Source organism: Peromyscus eremicus, chromosome 1 (assembly GCF_949786415.1).
Source record: "Peromyscus eremicus chromosome 1, PerEre_H2_v1, whole genome shotgun sequence".
Lineage (NCBI taxonomy): Eukaryota > Metazoa > Chordata > Mammalia > Rodentia > Cricetidae > Peromyscus > Peromyscus eremicus.
In genome coordinates this window covers 37,301,027-37,315,690 of record NC_081416.1, presented here as the reverse complement: position 1 = coordinate 37,315,690, position 14,664 = coordinate 37,301,027, and the positions used below count along the sequence as shown (strand labels likewise).

The 14,664-nt window shown below is 44.9% G+C and overlaps 1 protein-coding gene across 1 annotated transcript in view; it reads right to left on the bottom strand.

The window, feature by feature from the left end:
* Positions 1-14,664, bottom strand: part of Pgm5 (phosphoglucomutase 5) — a 172,220-nt gene that overhangs the window by 63,973 nt on the left and 93,583 nt on the right. Inside the window, exon 7 of the mRNA XM_059259492.1 lies at positions 1,114-1,229. Within this exon, the coding sequence (XP_059115475.1) occupies positions 1,114-1,229 (116 nt within the window). The remainder of the gene's footprint in view (positions 1-1,113; positions 1,230-14,664) is intronic.

The window sequence follows — 14,664 nt, the reverse complement described above, 5'->3', positions numbered from 1 at the left end:
ACAATCAGGAAAGGTACCTTTCTTTGTGGAGAGAGTAGAGAAAGCCGTGTTGATGATTAATTTTAAAAAAAAGAGAGAAAGAGAGAGAGAGGGAGAGGCATGGTAGCACCTGCCAGTCATTCAGGAGGTAAAGACAGGCAGATGAAAAGTTCAAGTTTGAGGCCAGCCTGAGCTATCTAGTGAATTCTATACTAGCCTCATCTACATAGAAAGACCTTGTCTTTAAAAAAAAAAAAAAACCATAGTGAAGCACACCCATAATCTACTCTGGAGGCCAAGGTCACATGTTCAAAGCTAGCTTGTGAGTGAGACCCTAACTCAAAATTTAAAAGGTTTGAAGAGGTAGTTTAGTGGCAGAGCACTTGTCTAGCATATGAACATCCCAACGTTCAGTCTTCAGTACTACAAAATCATTATCAAATAATGATCAAAAGACTAACCACGGCCTAGAAGTGGTGGCACATGCCTTTAATCCCAGCACTCAGCAGAAGCAGGCAGATCTCTGTGAGCCAGCCTGGTCTACAGAGCTAGTTCTTAGACAGCCAAGGCTATATACCGAGAGAGAGAGAGAGAGAGAGAGAGAGAGAGAGAGAGAGAGAGAGAGAGAGAGACACTACAAGTTGATAACACTAGAAATTGAGTGGTATGATTAATATGATATTCTGTTTACACTTACCATAACAGAACTTCTTTTTTAATGAAAAGGATTTTTTTTAATAAATATCCAAAAGAAGTAAATGTGTCAGCCAGGCGGTAGTGGCACATGCCTTTAATCCCAGCACTCAGGAGGCAGAGCAAGCCAGGCAGATCTCTGTGAATTCAAGGACAGCCTGGTCTACAGAGCAAGGTTTAGGAAAGGCACCAAAACTACACAGAGAAACCCTGTCTCAAAAAAATAAATAAATAAAAGTAAAATAAATAAAAATAAAAAAAGAAGTAGATGTGTCATTGTACACATCCTACTGGGTTTCTCTGTTGTTTACTTGTTTGTTTGTTTTGGCCACTAAGTAATTCTTCCTCCAGCCTTTGATGCACAGAAAGATTTACAAGTCTCCACTGGGTTTGCAGAAGTGCAGCCACCCTCACCAGGAACATCAGCCCAATCCAGCCTACCAGTGCCAAAGCTCTCTTCTCCACACAGAGAGCATCGTCCGGAGTCCATCAGATTTGAGAAGAATCTCCATCCAGCCGGGGTCTCATACACAGGGACCTTCATTGACTTAGCCACTCTGGAAAATGAGACGGGAGGCAACCATCAATCCACATGTCCAATTTCCTTTCTTTTCTCAGCTCAGTAGGAAGCCATAGGCTCTATTCATTCCATAGTACATTTCAGAACAACCTGAATGGCTGTAGACAGTTTGAAGCTGTAAGTTACAGAATAATTAGCATACTTCAATGCTCTCAACTTGGCTTTCTCTATAATATATACTAAAGTCAATGTATGAATGATTCTAAGATCAGTGACCCTATAAATTTTCTTTGTCATGTTGCTAAGAGTCTACTTAAGACAAGAGACTCTAAATTAAGATGGCATTTGAGCACAAGCATTTAGGAGTATTGTTTGACAATATCTACTGTAGACAATATCTACAGTATGAATCTGCCTATACCCTATGAGACAGGAATTCAACTCTAGAAATGATATGTAGTGGACACTATGGTTCACTGCTTCTGGTCACATGAATCTGAATACACAACACACCACAGAGAGAGAGAGAGAGAGAGAGAGAGAGAGAGAGAGAGAGAGAGAGGCATGTTAGATATTTTATGGCGGGAATCTTCATTTGGCAGCATCTAGGAATGCTGATGGCTTCCAGCTCATAAACATGGCTCTCTTTCAATAAGAGATGTCTTGCTCAGACTGGAGAGATGGCTCAGTGGTTAAGAGCACTGGCTGCTCTTCCAGAGGTCCTGAGTTCAATTCCCAGCAACCACATAGTGGCTCATGGCCATCTATAATGGAATCTGATGCCCTCTCCTGGAATGCAGGCATGTGTGCAGACAGAGCACTCATACCTGAAAAAATACATACATAAGTAAAATTTTTTTAAAAAGAGATGTCTCACTCCAAGTCAGACAGCCACACTGTTAGGTGAGCCCAGTTAGTGACTGATCCCTGTGGAAGAGTCAAAGGTCTGTCCTTCCTCATGTTGGTACAGCTCTGTGAAGCTATTTCAGTTCCCAGGCTCCTTATGTGTTGGCTGAGCCCTTTCATGTGTCTTCAGTAGTCAGGTGTCTGTCTGATCGTCTTCACTGTCCCTTTCCTATAATTTGGATGTGACATGTTCCCTAAATGCCCACATGTTAGGGCTTGGTCCTCAGCTCAGCACTATTAAAGATTATGAAAACCCTTAAGTAATACTCAGTGGGAGGTTTAGGGTCATTGGGGGCATGCCCTCAAAAGGACTACAGGACTACAGGTCTTATATTTTTTTCTTTTTTTACTTCTCATGAGGTGATCAGTTTCCTGAACCATGTGTTCCCACTGATGTGGGCTGCATCACCGTAGGCCCTAAGGCAACATGGTCCAGTGACTATGGAATAAAACCTCTAAAACCAGAACCAACATCTCCTCTTTCTATGTTGACTGCCACAGGTATTTTGTTACAGTAACGGAAACCTGACTGACATAGTGTTGATCATGGAGGCAACTTTGATCTCTAAGTTAGAAAGGAATAAACTCCCTACAGGCAATTTTTTAAAGAGCTATTTCCTGGAGAGCCCAGTGTGTGATGTTACAAGAGATTTAACAAGGCTGATCAATCACTATTTATAATAACTGAAACAATATAAATAAATGTGCTAAGAGAATGGACAAATAACTTACAATGTTGAGATGGTTAATCTTAACTATCTACTTGATTGAATTAAGAGACACCTAGAAGATTAATGAAGCATGCCTTTGGGTAGGTTGTAGGGGTGTTTCCAAAGATGATGGTGTCATAAGAGCTGTTACCTAATGGTTCAATGAACTGATGGATTCGCATTTTGAGTAGACTGTTCAGAGAGAACAGAACTGTGGAATCCTAGCTGGAGGAAATAAGTCACTTAGGCTATGCCCTTGGTGACCATATCGTTAGTCTGCTTCCAGACCACATAAGGTGAACAATCACTGTCCTATATTCCCACAACCATGATATTCTTCCTTACCTCAGACCCAAAACAATGGCTCTAGCTAACTTGAACCAAAACTTTTGAAACTTTGACCTAAAATAAATCATTCCTTATTTCAAAGCACTTTCTCTGGTATTTTGTCATGGAAATAGGAAGTGTACTAACATGGATATATAGACGCCATTAAACAAACGATTGTGTTAGGCTCCACCCTGAATGAATGAATCCCCAAACAAAGGAATGTGTGCAATATTGTTCTGCAATACTTGGATACTTAGAGCTCATTAAGCTCAAAGGGTCTAGCTTATCTCCTTTTCGACATTTTAAGAAAAACATATAATTGCACTTATATCCTGGGAGGAACAAAGGAAGAGCCTCTCCACAAACTTTAGAACAAAGGAGAATGTTCAGAGCTGCTAAGTTCATCATCAAGAGCTCAAAGAAGGGAGAATAAATCACACAGAAGGCCAATGGAGCACATAGGGAAATGTGGATCATAGTTAACCTAACAAATGTAAACTCACAAGAGTGCCAAATAGAATGTACAACACACGGAGACGGTGGGGGTGAGAGAGACGGGGAGCCAGCATAATCTTTGTCTAAAAGTACTCTTGTGGGTTCAAAGCCAAGTTGGCAGAACTGAACGGAAGGGAAAGGATTTCCCCAGGTCCCACCCTTCCCAATTAATCACTGTCAGGAGGGCACCAGGCTGTGGCCGCTGGCTGGATTGGAAAGAACCAGACACTTTTGTAATTATGAGCCATGGTTACAGCTTTGCAAGCTGAGATAAGATGGGTAATTAAATTCCAGGACCCTGAACGTTTAAACTGATTGTGCCCCAAGGTCAGAAAGGAATTCCCGTCCCTGCCCTGAACTTGGGACTCATCCCAAGCACAGCATTCAGGCAGACACTCTGGTTTAGACCTCCTGTTGGTTGGAAGCCCCTGCTGTCCACAACCCCCTATTACAAAGGCTGAAAATGGAGTGGTTGTGTGAGCTGGCACCCGAGCGCTGGCACCATATGCCAGGAGCAAATGGAAAGCTCTACCAAGGAAGGAGAGTAGGAAGCCTGTGGAAGCCGCAACACTCCTACCAGGGAGAAGGAGCCCTTGTGGCTAACAGGACATGCCGCATTAAGTCATCTCCTCAGCCAAGGTTTGCAGACCTCCACAGAAGTGGCTTCCAGATAGACACAGTCTTAGCCTCCCTTTACAACAGCTTCCCCTCTATTCCCCTGTACTCCGTGCTCCTAAAGCTCTTCTCTGTTTCCCAAAGATGCCCCTGCCTGCTTTCTGCTATTGCTGTAGAGTGCTAGTCCTTCTATGCCATTCATGTAACTCAGAGTAACCCTCCGTTTCCAATCTCTGTCAAAATCTATCTTAAATGATCTGCCATCTGAAAGTCTGCCTGGGTACATTTTGTCATGCTAAAAACAAAATGCCCGAGACTGAGTGATTTATAGAGAACAGAAAGTTACTTCTTATAGTTTATAGTTCTGGAGGGATGCCCAAGAGCACAGTGCCCATATTTGGCCTGGTGAGGAATTTGTTATGTCCTCACAAAGAAAACTATGGAAAAGCAGCTTGCCACCTGCTCCATGAAGCGTCTTTCATGGAGCTGTAAATTCATTAACAAGGAGGGAGCCCTGCTGGCCTCATCCTCTCTGCAAATCCCACTCCCCCGCTTCTTTCAATCCTTTCACCAGTTCAACACCTGGGCCCTGGAGGGGATGAACTTTCAACATGAATTACGGAAGGGATCAAAGTTTCTTGGGCACATCCAGTTGATTGTATAATCCCACTACAAGAAAGTTGTAACAGATTTAAAGGTGACAAGATCTGGGTCACTTTGCCTAGATCCCAAATATCACCTTTCTTAAGAACCAAGAGTGGTCCACAGGACCATATTCTGTGTTCTGAATTCTCGGCCCTCCTTTAAAAGCCTTTACCTTCACAGTCTGGGAGAAGATACTTGCATCGCACATATCCAAAAAAATTTTTGTGCACTTTTTAAATTGCTATGAATCATTTCTAAAAATTAAAAGCCCACAAAGAAAAGAAAAACAAAATGTAAAAGGTACACACTTTATACAAGATGATACCCAAAAGACCAGTTAGCATATGAAAAATACTTGGAATTGCACGCTAAAACCACGGTATAGCATCACTACCCACAATCCTACCGGAAAAGAATGGAATTGCCAGTGTTGGAGAAGATACGGCATCTCATCATGGAGGAATGCAGAGTCATACTGATGACAGTATATTTGTTCAACACAGCACAGTGCTGAACCATAGGACAACAAGAATGAGTAAACCTCTACACTGTAGAACAACATAAGGAGTGACTGGTAACATGGAGTAAAGCAGCCAGACAAAGGGATACTCCAGTATTCCACTTAGACATGGTGCAAACCTGGTGACAGAAATCACTGGTGACGGACATCAGGGTGCTGCTGCTGATCCTGGGATGGTTGGAGAACAGGATGAGGCAGGCATGAGGAAGCCTGTTTCTTCATAGCAGGGGCTGTTGCATGTGTGTATTTATTATGTGAAAATCAGACTATGTATACTTATGTACTGAGTCTTTTTACATGCACGTTATACTTCAATTAAAAGTTTATTTTAGAGCTAGGCATGGTGGTCTAGTGCTCAGGACGCTGAAGAGGGAAGACCAGGAATTTGGAGCTAGCCAGCCTGACCTCAAAGAGTAAGATCCTATGGGCTGTGGAGTGGGGGAACCACAACTACTTAACTATTTTTAAAAGTTCATTTGTATGAAAAATCCCTCTGGAGTATTTAGGATAAATGCATGTTTGAATTAGCAGCATTTTCATACTCCTAGGAAACAAGCTAGCCTCCCATATGTTGTTAATGTCCAGCAGGCACATAGCAGTCTTCAGGTTAGTTCTCTGGCATCTTTACATGTTTGTGTTCACTCACAGAGCCCTTTGATGTCCGGCTCTGCTGTCTGGGAATGCTCTCTAAAAAAAGGCTTATATGAACTTGTACTTTAAAATCCTTTCTAAGGGAAGCCTGTCCAGATCATGAATATGAATGAGGCAGAGTTCATCTAAACCTGGTTTTCTAACAGCAGTCTCCTCTGACCCTTTTTCTTTTTTTTCTTCCAGTGATAAAACTTGAACTCAGGACCTTGCACACAGAGGGCAAGAACTCTGGTACTGAGCTATTCTCCCGAGCCTTCTAATGGTAATCTTAAATCTATTCTGAAACCATTTTTTGTTTCGATGGAACGACTCACACTTTCAGGTAAAATAGACACAAAACATTGCGCTTTCACACTAAAATGACTGCGAACATTTTTTTTCAAGCATTTACAAACATGAGCAGTGGTGGATGACCTGGGGTCCATCCATCTCAGCATTGTGTAAACCTCAAAACCCACATGTGAAATAACGCCTTTCTGCCTGGCTTATCAGACAGGCTGTAAGGATCAGATGAGCCAGCACCCTGCAAATGGAAAGAAAATCCTCTCACAACTATAGAAAGGCCTCCTCAGTTACAGCATTATCTCTTTTCTCGGTGTGGGATCTTTAGTCAACCCAAAGGAAGCGGACTTATCGCCTGAGAATATTTAAAAGGCAAAGATCAAGATAACGGTGTGTCCCTTATCCCTCTCGCCTTGTAGGTGCTGGCCAACTATAAAGCAATGGAGAATTGAACCTTTGATGCCTCATCTTGACACTTCTGCATATTCATTTTATGCGTCTGCTATGGGAGAAAGTAGAGGACCCTTCCCTGTCACATTTCCAAGTGTCCAGCAACATAAGGCACACAGATTTCTAAAGATCCTGACTTAACTTGAAAGAGAAAAATAATCTTGGCTTCAGAAAACTGACCAAAGATCCAAGAAAATAAATATGCAGAACTGAAACAAGCAAGGTTTGTTCTCTTTGAATAGTAAGAGATCAAGATGCCTCTGTGTGGGAAACCAAGTTCAAGTTCACAGCCCTGGTGCTTGAGTGCTTTGATGGAACTGCCTGGTTCTGATTGTCTTCAAATAATGATTTTTAAAAATTGCCTAGGAGCTGAAACTAAAAAAAAAAAACAAAAAACAAAACCTTAAGCTCTGAGTTCTCCAGCTGAGCAAGGGGTGGCCAAGAAACAGTTGTCCTATGTCCTTCAGACTTCTGTAAGAGTGTGCTAAGAACAGAGGAAGATAACTCATCTTATTTGATTTCATTTTGCTTTATTTTCTGACTTACGGGGACTTGTGAATGAAGCTATTAAAAAGCATATTAAATGCCTTCAGGAGACCTAGAACAGACTCATTTGCTTCTAGAGTCCAAAAGTATGGAGAACTGACAAGGCAGCTCCCACCTGGCAGAGAAAACATTTCAGGACAACAAAGGCTCCTGAATTTGTGGAAGAGTTGCTTTTCTTCTCTTCTGGGTTCTATTAGCATTTTTCTCTAAAAGGTACCCTAGAAATCTATGGAGTCTACATTGTAAGCAAGAGAGAAGAGACACCTGGGCCCTAAAATGAACACAACGACTGTGCACAGGTGCTCACTGTGAAGGAAGAACAGAGACCAGAGAAAATTAGCATCTGTATAAGGCTGCGCCACCACTCTGTGAGGACAGAAGGATCCAGGGAGACAGCAGTCTTCCCTGAACTGTCCTGACTGTTCAGTGTTCCCAAAGCAAACATCTGCTCCTGGTTCTCGTGTTTCATAGTGGACTCAGCTTCAGTAGAGCCACAGAGACCTCAGTGTCTGTCCCCCGTGTGCTGTGAACCCACTTCCTACCCAAACGCGTTCATTCAAGGCCGAATTTGACAGAACAGCATCCGTGATTTACTCCCATGGATGACCACAGTGAGACTAAGAGAGAACATGGGAAGAATATGTGTCGACTTAAACGCAAAGGAAATGTGATCAATTTAGATCATTAAAAATTACAAATATTTCCATTCCTGCCAAAAGTCCATAAAAAGAGGGCAAGCTGTAGATTTCGAAAGGATATTTGCAATGTGTGCTGAAGGATTCATCAACCTCAATAAAATACTATAAAGCAGTAAGAACTTCCGAAATGACCCATGCAGTGCACAGGAAACAGACTGATTGGTCAGTCTGAAAACATACAGTAAATCGGAGGATAGCGGTCAGATAATATTCCACATCCATGAAATAAATAGCAAAATAAAGGGGTTGGGGAGAGGGTGGAGGGTGGAGAGAGAGAGAGAGAGAGAGAGAGAGAGAGAGAGAGAGAGAGAGGAGAGAAAGAGGGGAGTGGAGAGAAATAGTGTAGAGAGAGTGGGGAGGGAGGAGAGAGTGTTGGAGTTTGTGGGAAAACAGAATCTCAAACACTGTCAGCAGGATTATACAGTTATCTGAGAGTTTTTAATAGAATCGATCATGTTCTATCATCCAGCAAGCCCACCCCTGGGGAACTCTCTAGAGAAACTTGAATGCACGTTCAAAGGTGTCTATTCCAGTGCTATCCTGGGAGAGAAATAAAGCCAAATCAGAAGCAACCTTATTATCCATCAAACGGGAACTCAACAAACTATATTTTATTCATAACACAGCTCATAGACAGTGTGACTCAAGGGCACTGAAGTTCACAGAGCAAAAGAGTTCAGGGAAGAAATTGTATAGTCTGTTCCTTAGCATCATCGTGCGCTTTCATCTACCAATTCCTGCCTCCCCTCAACAGTCCCAGCAGAGAGCCTAGTGGGATAGCATCCCAGCTCTCTAGTAACAGCTTTTAGATATTTGCAACTCTGAAGAACTATTTTTTTGAAAAGAATTATTCCACAGAAAGAGATCCAATGTCATCGTCTGGCTGAACATCCTCTGGCTCAGTGAAGCAGCCAGGACCTCCCGGTGCCACCATAGCCACACAGGCACTTGGAAGATTTACCTGCCCCATAGCTGTGCCTCTCTGGCCAGAAGGCAAGACCAAGTGTGCTAGATGGGGACAGCTGTAGCTAATTAGTCTGGGTGTTTCCTGAGGGTTCTCGTGCCTTTCACTTGCATGGATGGAACACAAGCCCCTTCCTACATTAAATCAAAAGATTATTTTGTTATTGTTGCTTTTTTGTTTATTCTGTGTACTTGTACTAGAAGCAAGCAGTTCCCTCCTTTCATCCCGCTGATCAGCCCAATGACCTCATGAAAGAAATGCACCATGTCTGTATCCGGTCCCTAACTGAGGCTCATGTTCAGCTCTCTGTCAGAGGGTGCTGCTCCTTAGACATGAAGACCAAATATCCCTAAAGGCCCAAACTCACCAATTTCTATGAGTTGATTCCCTGAGCAGGGCAATATGTAGACGTTCAGGACCCCAAACCTTCAGGGTTCCAGGAGGTCCCTCTGGGAGTGAGACGCAGCTGCCATACTAAGTTTGGAAGTCCATGGATGGAACAATACTTCCTACCTGAACCCCCGTTCCATCATGTGACTCTGACCTATGTCTTATCAAGTGACTCAAGCTGCTGTTTCTCTTGAAGGCAGACCAAGTTACCAGGCAACCATCTCCATCTGGGAAAATAAATGCCCATCAAGAGACTGGGCCTACCTTTCATGGTTTCTTCTGTCCCTTGGGACTGGGTTCAATTTCGCCAGTAAGTATCAGGAGAGGTCAGCCCTCATTAGTTCTGCTCTAATATTATCTTTAAAAAAGGTTGTGTTTAATGAGTCAGCATTGTGAGGAAAGCAACTGATGGAAAGGCCAATGACTTTTTTGTGGAAAATAGAGCTGGACACTAAAAAGTACTGTTGCGTGGGCAAAAGAGCACGTAAACACCTCGTGCTCAGTCATGTCCAAATGCCTTGGCAAGGATAGGCAGGACCCCTAGTCCTCTTCCAACTCCACCCCTTCCTGGTTTTATGAACTTGGCTAAGACATTTGTACTCAGTAAACTCAGCTTTTCTACCTGTGAAATAGAATAACAAGCCATCCCCTTACTCAGAGGGGACTGGTTGGAATGGTTCCTGGGAAGCCCTGATTCTGGAACCATCAGCAACAGTGAAGAGCCCCCTCCTCCACCACTTCCAACCTCAGACTCGCTCCTCTGATGCAGAAAACTGCTCTTCTGATGGGGCCTCCTTCAATCCTGCAGCTTCAGATTCTTGTACGTGTCATTTATGCTTTCTCTTGGTGGAGGTCCCATCAGGAAGAGATGATCCACTCCATTTGAGTAATCTTAAGAGAGTTTTGTACGGGTACTGTCTACACAGGCATGCAAGGTAAAGAAAAGTACAATGGAAAGCCCATTATCCACCCCAGCAGGTACCAGATAAGCTATATTCTCTCACCCAAATATCTTTACTGGAATCCAAAGGTTCTGCCTGGCACCGGCCAGAACCTTTGGAAAGGCATGCTGCCAACTGATAGAAACCTGTCAGGAGAGAAATAAATGCCTGACTACATTCTCTTCTGCCATACATTTGCAGTATTTGCAACTATCCAACTTCAAAATAAGTCTGAAGAAAAGAGGAGTCTGTAAAAAGTATATAGGGGTCAGCCTTCAGGCCAGAGGCCTGGAAGAAATGGAAGATACCAGCTTGAGACAGGAAAGCATAGGGAATAATTTAAGAACCTAGGACTCCACTTGGTTTGAGCTGTGCACATACCCCTCATTTAATAACGTGCTTGGCAGCCTGAGACCCTTACTGTATGTAAGGGTCTATTCATATACCCTCTCTGAACAATGCACCTAGCAACCTGTTAGCAACCTAGAACCCCACATGCATTGAGCTGCATGCACTGCTCTCTGAAGAGTGGAATAAGCTTCTCTTCCCCTTAATAACTACCCAAAACTCCTTTTTCATGGACAGTTTCTATTCAAATATACTTCAGAACATGTCCATAAATGTAAGGGGTCAATCCAGCCTAGACTGATTTGGGGTGCATGCTCAGTAAGACAAACGTTATCCTCTGAGTGATTTTTTATTGTTAAAAAAAAATCCCTATTTACCATCTTATGCCTATACGTAACTTTTCATGAATGTGATTAATAACAGATTTATCTCCCCCCTACCACCATCAACACCTGAGGCAGGTGGGAGAACTGGTCCTGAGATCACAAGAGCAGGAGAGCTGTCCCCATCCCACACCAGCTACAACACTTGGGAGAGCAGGCCCTGCACCTCACCAGGACAGTACAATAGAGTCAACCCTGTTGGTGGAGGTGGAGGTGGGCCAGTCCCAAAGTTGTAAGCATGGGAGAGCAGTCCTCACTACTCATCTGTCAAGCATTGGTGTTGGTGGGGGAGAGTTGTCCCCCCTTACTCCACATCCCTTATTGCCTGCAGCAGACAAGAGAGCTGACTCTCCCCCTTACCAGCTGCAGCCCTCAGGAAAGCGGGCTCTGCTCCTCACCTAGACAGCACAGCAGAGTTGGTCTGGGGGTCTGAGGTGAGGGTGACCCAGCTCTGATGTTGTGAGCAAGGGAGAGCTGTCCCCACTACTCATCTGACATGTGGCAACATGGTGGGAGGAGAGATGCCCTCCCCTCACCTCCCACCCATCAATGCCTGAGACAAGGGGAGGAGCTGGCCATGGGGCCATAGGAGTGGGAGGGCTGTCCCAGCCCCTTACCAGCTGCAGTGGTGGTCCCTGTACCTTGACAGGGCAACACAATAGAGCTGGCTGTGGGAGAGCCATCCCTGAGGGCGTGAAGGCAGAAGAACTGGCTCCACCCATCACTCATTGCTGCAAGAGGTGAATTAGCAGGAGGGCAATGCTGGAGAGCTCCCCCTGGTGGTGAGGACAGGGGAGAACTGGCAGGTGGACCAACCCTACAGCAGCCCAGGCCCAGAACCAGGGTTATGACTTGGCCTACCCCAACATGCACCCCAACTATGATCTGCGGGAACACATGAAGGAAGCTGACCCACAAACCCAAAACAGCAGGATCTCCACAACACAGGGCAACAACAGGATATCCAAGGAGAGTCCCAGTGAGGGCCCAGCATCGATAGTGTAGTAGAAACCAGAGGCCTCGAACCAGACCAATGACTCTTGCAGTGAACTATTGCAAATAAAAACACATGGACAAAGGGGTTTACTGTGGAACTCACTGTGTCACATTGCAGCTTCCATGACAAGATTTTTAATATTTTCCCTTTTTTTTTCTTTCCTTTATTCTCTTAAATTTTGTTTTATTTTATTGGGGGTTAGGGGTGGGGTACAGGGCAGAGGGCTGATGTGAAGGGATGGGGAAATGAATGAGATCAAGATAAATGATGTAAAAGACACATAGAATAAATAAAAAGAAAGAGAAAAAGAATCAGATGTATCATGGGATAAAAAACGCACAGTGAACAAAGGCTTCTATAATTTAAGCTTGACTATCAAAACAGAGAATGAGCCAGCCAGATGGCTTAGTGGGTAAAGGAGCATGTCACCAACCCTAAAGACCCAGGTTCAGTCTCCAGATCCCACACAGTGGAAGGAGAGAATTGGCTCCTACAAGTTCTCCTCTGAGCTACACACACACACACACACACACACACACACACACATACACACACAATAAATAAACAAACAAACAAATAAATAAATAAATAGAGTTTTGAGGGGAAAAAAAGAAGAGCCTGTGCTATGTCCCTACTTCTCTTGAAGTCTACAAAAGCCCCCAACAATAACCAGGCCCCTCCATTACTGCCCCTCCTGTGGCCTACTATTGTTCTTAACAGCATATTTCTTTCTGATCTGTAATATTAAACAGTTTTCTTGCTACTTGGTAAATCTGTTTGAGTCCTTATTTCAATTTCTTGAATAAGAGGCCAAGAACTTGGAAACACCCTACCAGGCCCCCAACGACCACTGGTGACAAGTTCTCCCCACTGCTGGCAGGCTATTTCTTCACTTTCCAGCTCGATCTAGCCAGTCTCTCTTGCTGCCCTGCCAGCTCAGCTAGGAACTCAGCGGAGTAGTGCACTGGGTGTCCCGAATCTGATCCCCTCCCACCTCTGGGAGGCCTTGCAGGGCAACTGCCCTGGCTGGGCACCCACAGGCGTCACAGGAGCCATCAGAACACAGCCATAGGTAGAAAACATGGTTTACATTCCCGAACCCCTTAAAAGACAAGCATGAACAGCTCCACAGAATGAGACTAGAAGCTGAGAGTAAATCTAAGCGATAGTGGATGACACTCCGAAAGAGCACAAGATTTGGCTGAAAGTGTTAACAATGTCACTGCTATTATGTACCGTGTCTCTCAGTTTTACCAAAGTCAGTGCTGCTGCAGTTCTGTGTGAAACAGCCCAGAAGCCTCTATCCCTGTACAGAGTAAGAACCAAGCACCTCTCCCTGGGACGCTTCGAGGAACAGCACACACTTCTCACAGAGCACCCTCTGGGGCAGACAGCTTCAGTCAGCACATGTTGGAAAACTCTGGCTCAAATGAACGCAGCAGCTTCCTATTACATGGCTACGACACCGGTGTGGTTCAAAGGATTTTACTCCCACTGAACACTCGTGAGGACCAAGAAGAAAGAACATGTCAAACTCTGTTCATCCACCTCAGGGATCAGATCGTGAGCAATTTGCTTCTTCCAAAGAGGCTCAGGAGAAAAAGTCGAAGAGAATTCCAGGAAGCAGAAAGCCCACCCTCTAATCCTGAACTGCAAGAAACTCTGAGCTCAGCAGAGAAAACAGACAATTGGAACGTCCACCCTCAGCCTAGCCAGTGGGGACACCCATGGCCAACACATGTGACGGCAAGGCTCGCTGGTATCTGAGGGACCTAAGCCGTCTAGCCCCGAGCTGACATCCCTAGGGAGGTGGGGGTAGGGTGAGGGAGAAGGCTGGAAAAGCAGCTGCTCGTGGACAGGGTGACTGTGCCAGCTACAGCTGAGACAGATCCTCTCGGTGGGCTTAGCTGTCGCTAAGGGACAGGAACCAAAATAGGTTGGCAAGAATACAGAGTTCCTGATATGAATGGAGAAGCAGACACTCCCAGGAAAATAAGAAGGCCATCCACTGTCCCATCATTCTTCTCTGGGGACCTGGTGGGAGAGTTTGTATTGGTGAGGTCTGATTGCCGATGGAGCCCATCGGGAGCTTAGGGAAACCACCAGAACAGGAAGCCAGCCAGGCTGCCGGTGGAGGACAGCCAGAGGCAGGTGGAAACGCGTGTAGAAATATCAGGGCCCCCGGCTTTGAGAACAATTACGTACAGGGACAAATAGCTCCCTTCCCGTCAAGATCCCACCCTTAGAGGACAGATTGAAATGACAGGACAGGGGGGCAGTACTCCGGCAGGCCAGAGCCTAGACAGTGCCTTCAGACTCCTGGTACAGCTTCAACACTGGTGCCCCAACAGGCCTATGCGGGGAAGGCTTGGTCTGCAGCCCACACCCTACTGGGAAGTGGTGGAGTCTTCAAGAGATGGGCCTCATAGAAGGAAGTTAGGGCACTAGGGTCACGTCCTTAAGGGAGTATTGAGACCTTGGACTCTCCTCTTCCTCCTTCTCCCCCTCCCCGCTAGTCCCCCATTCTTGCCTTCCACCTACCATGAAGTGAACAGATCACCTCCACTAGGCACTGTAACCATGATGTGCTGTGCGACCACA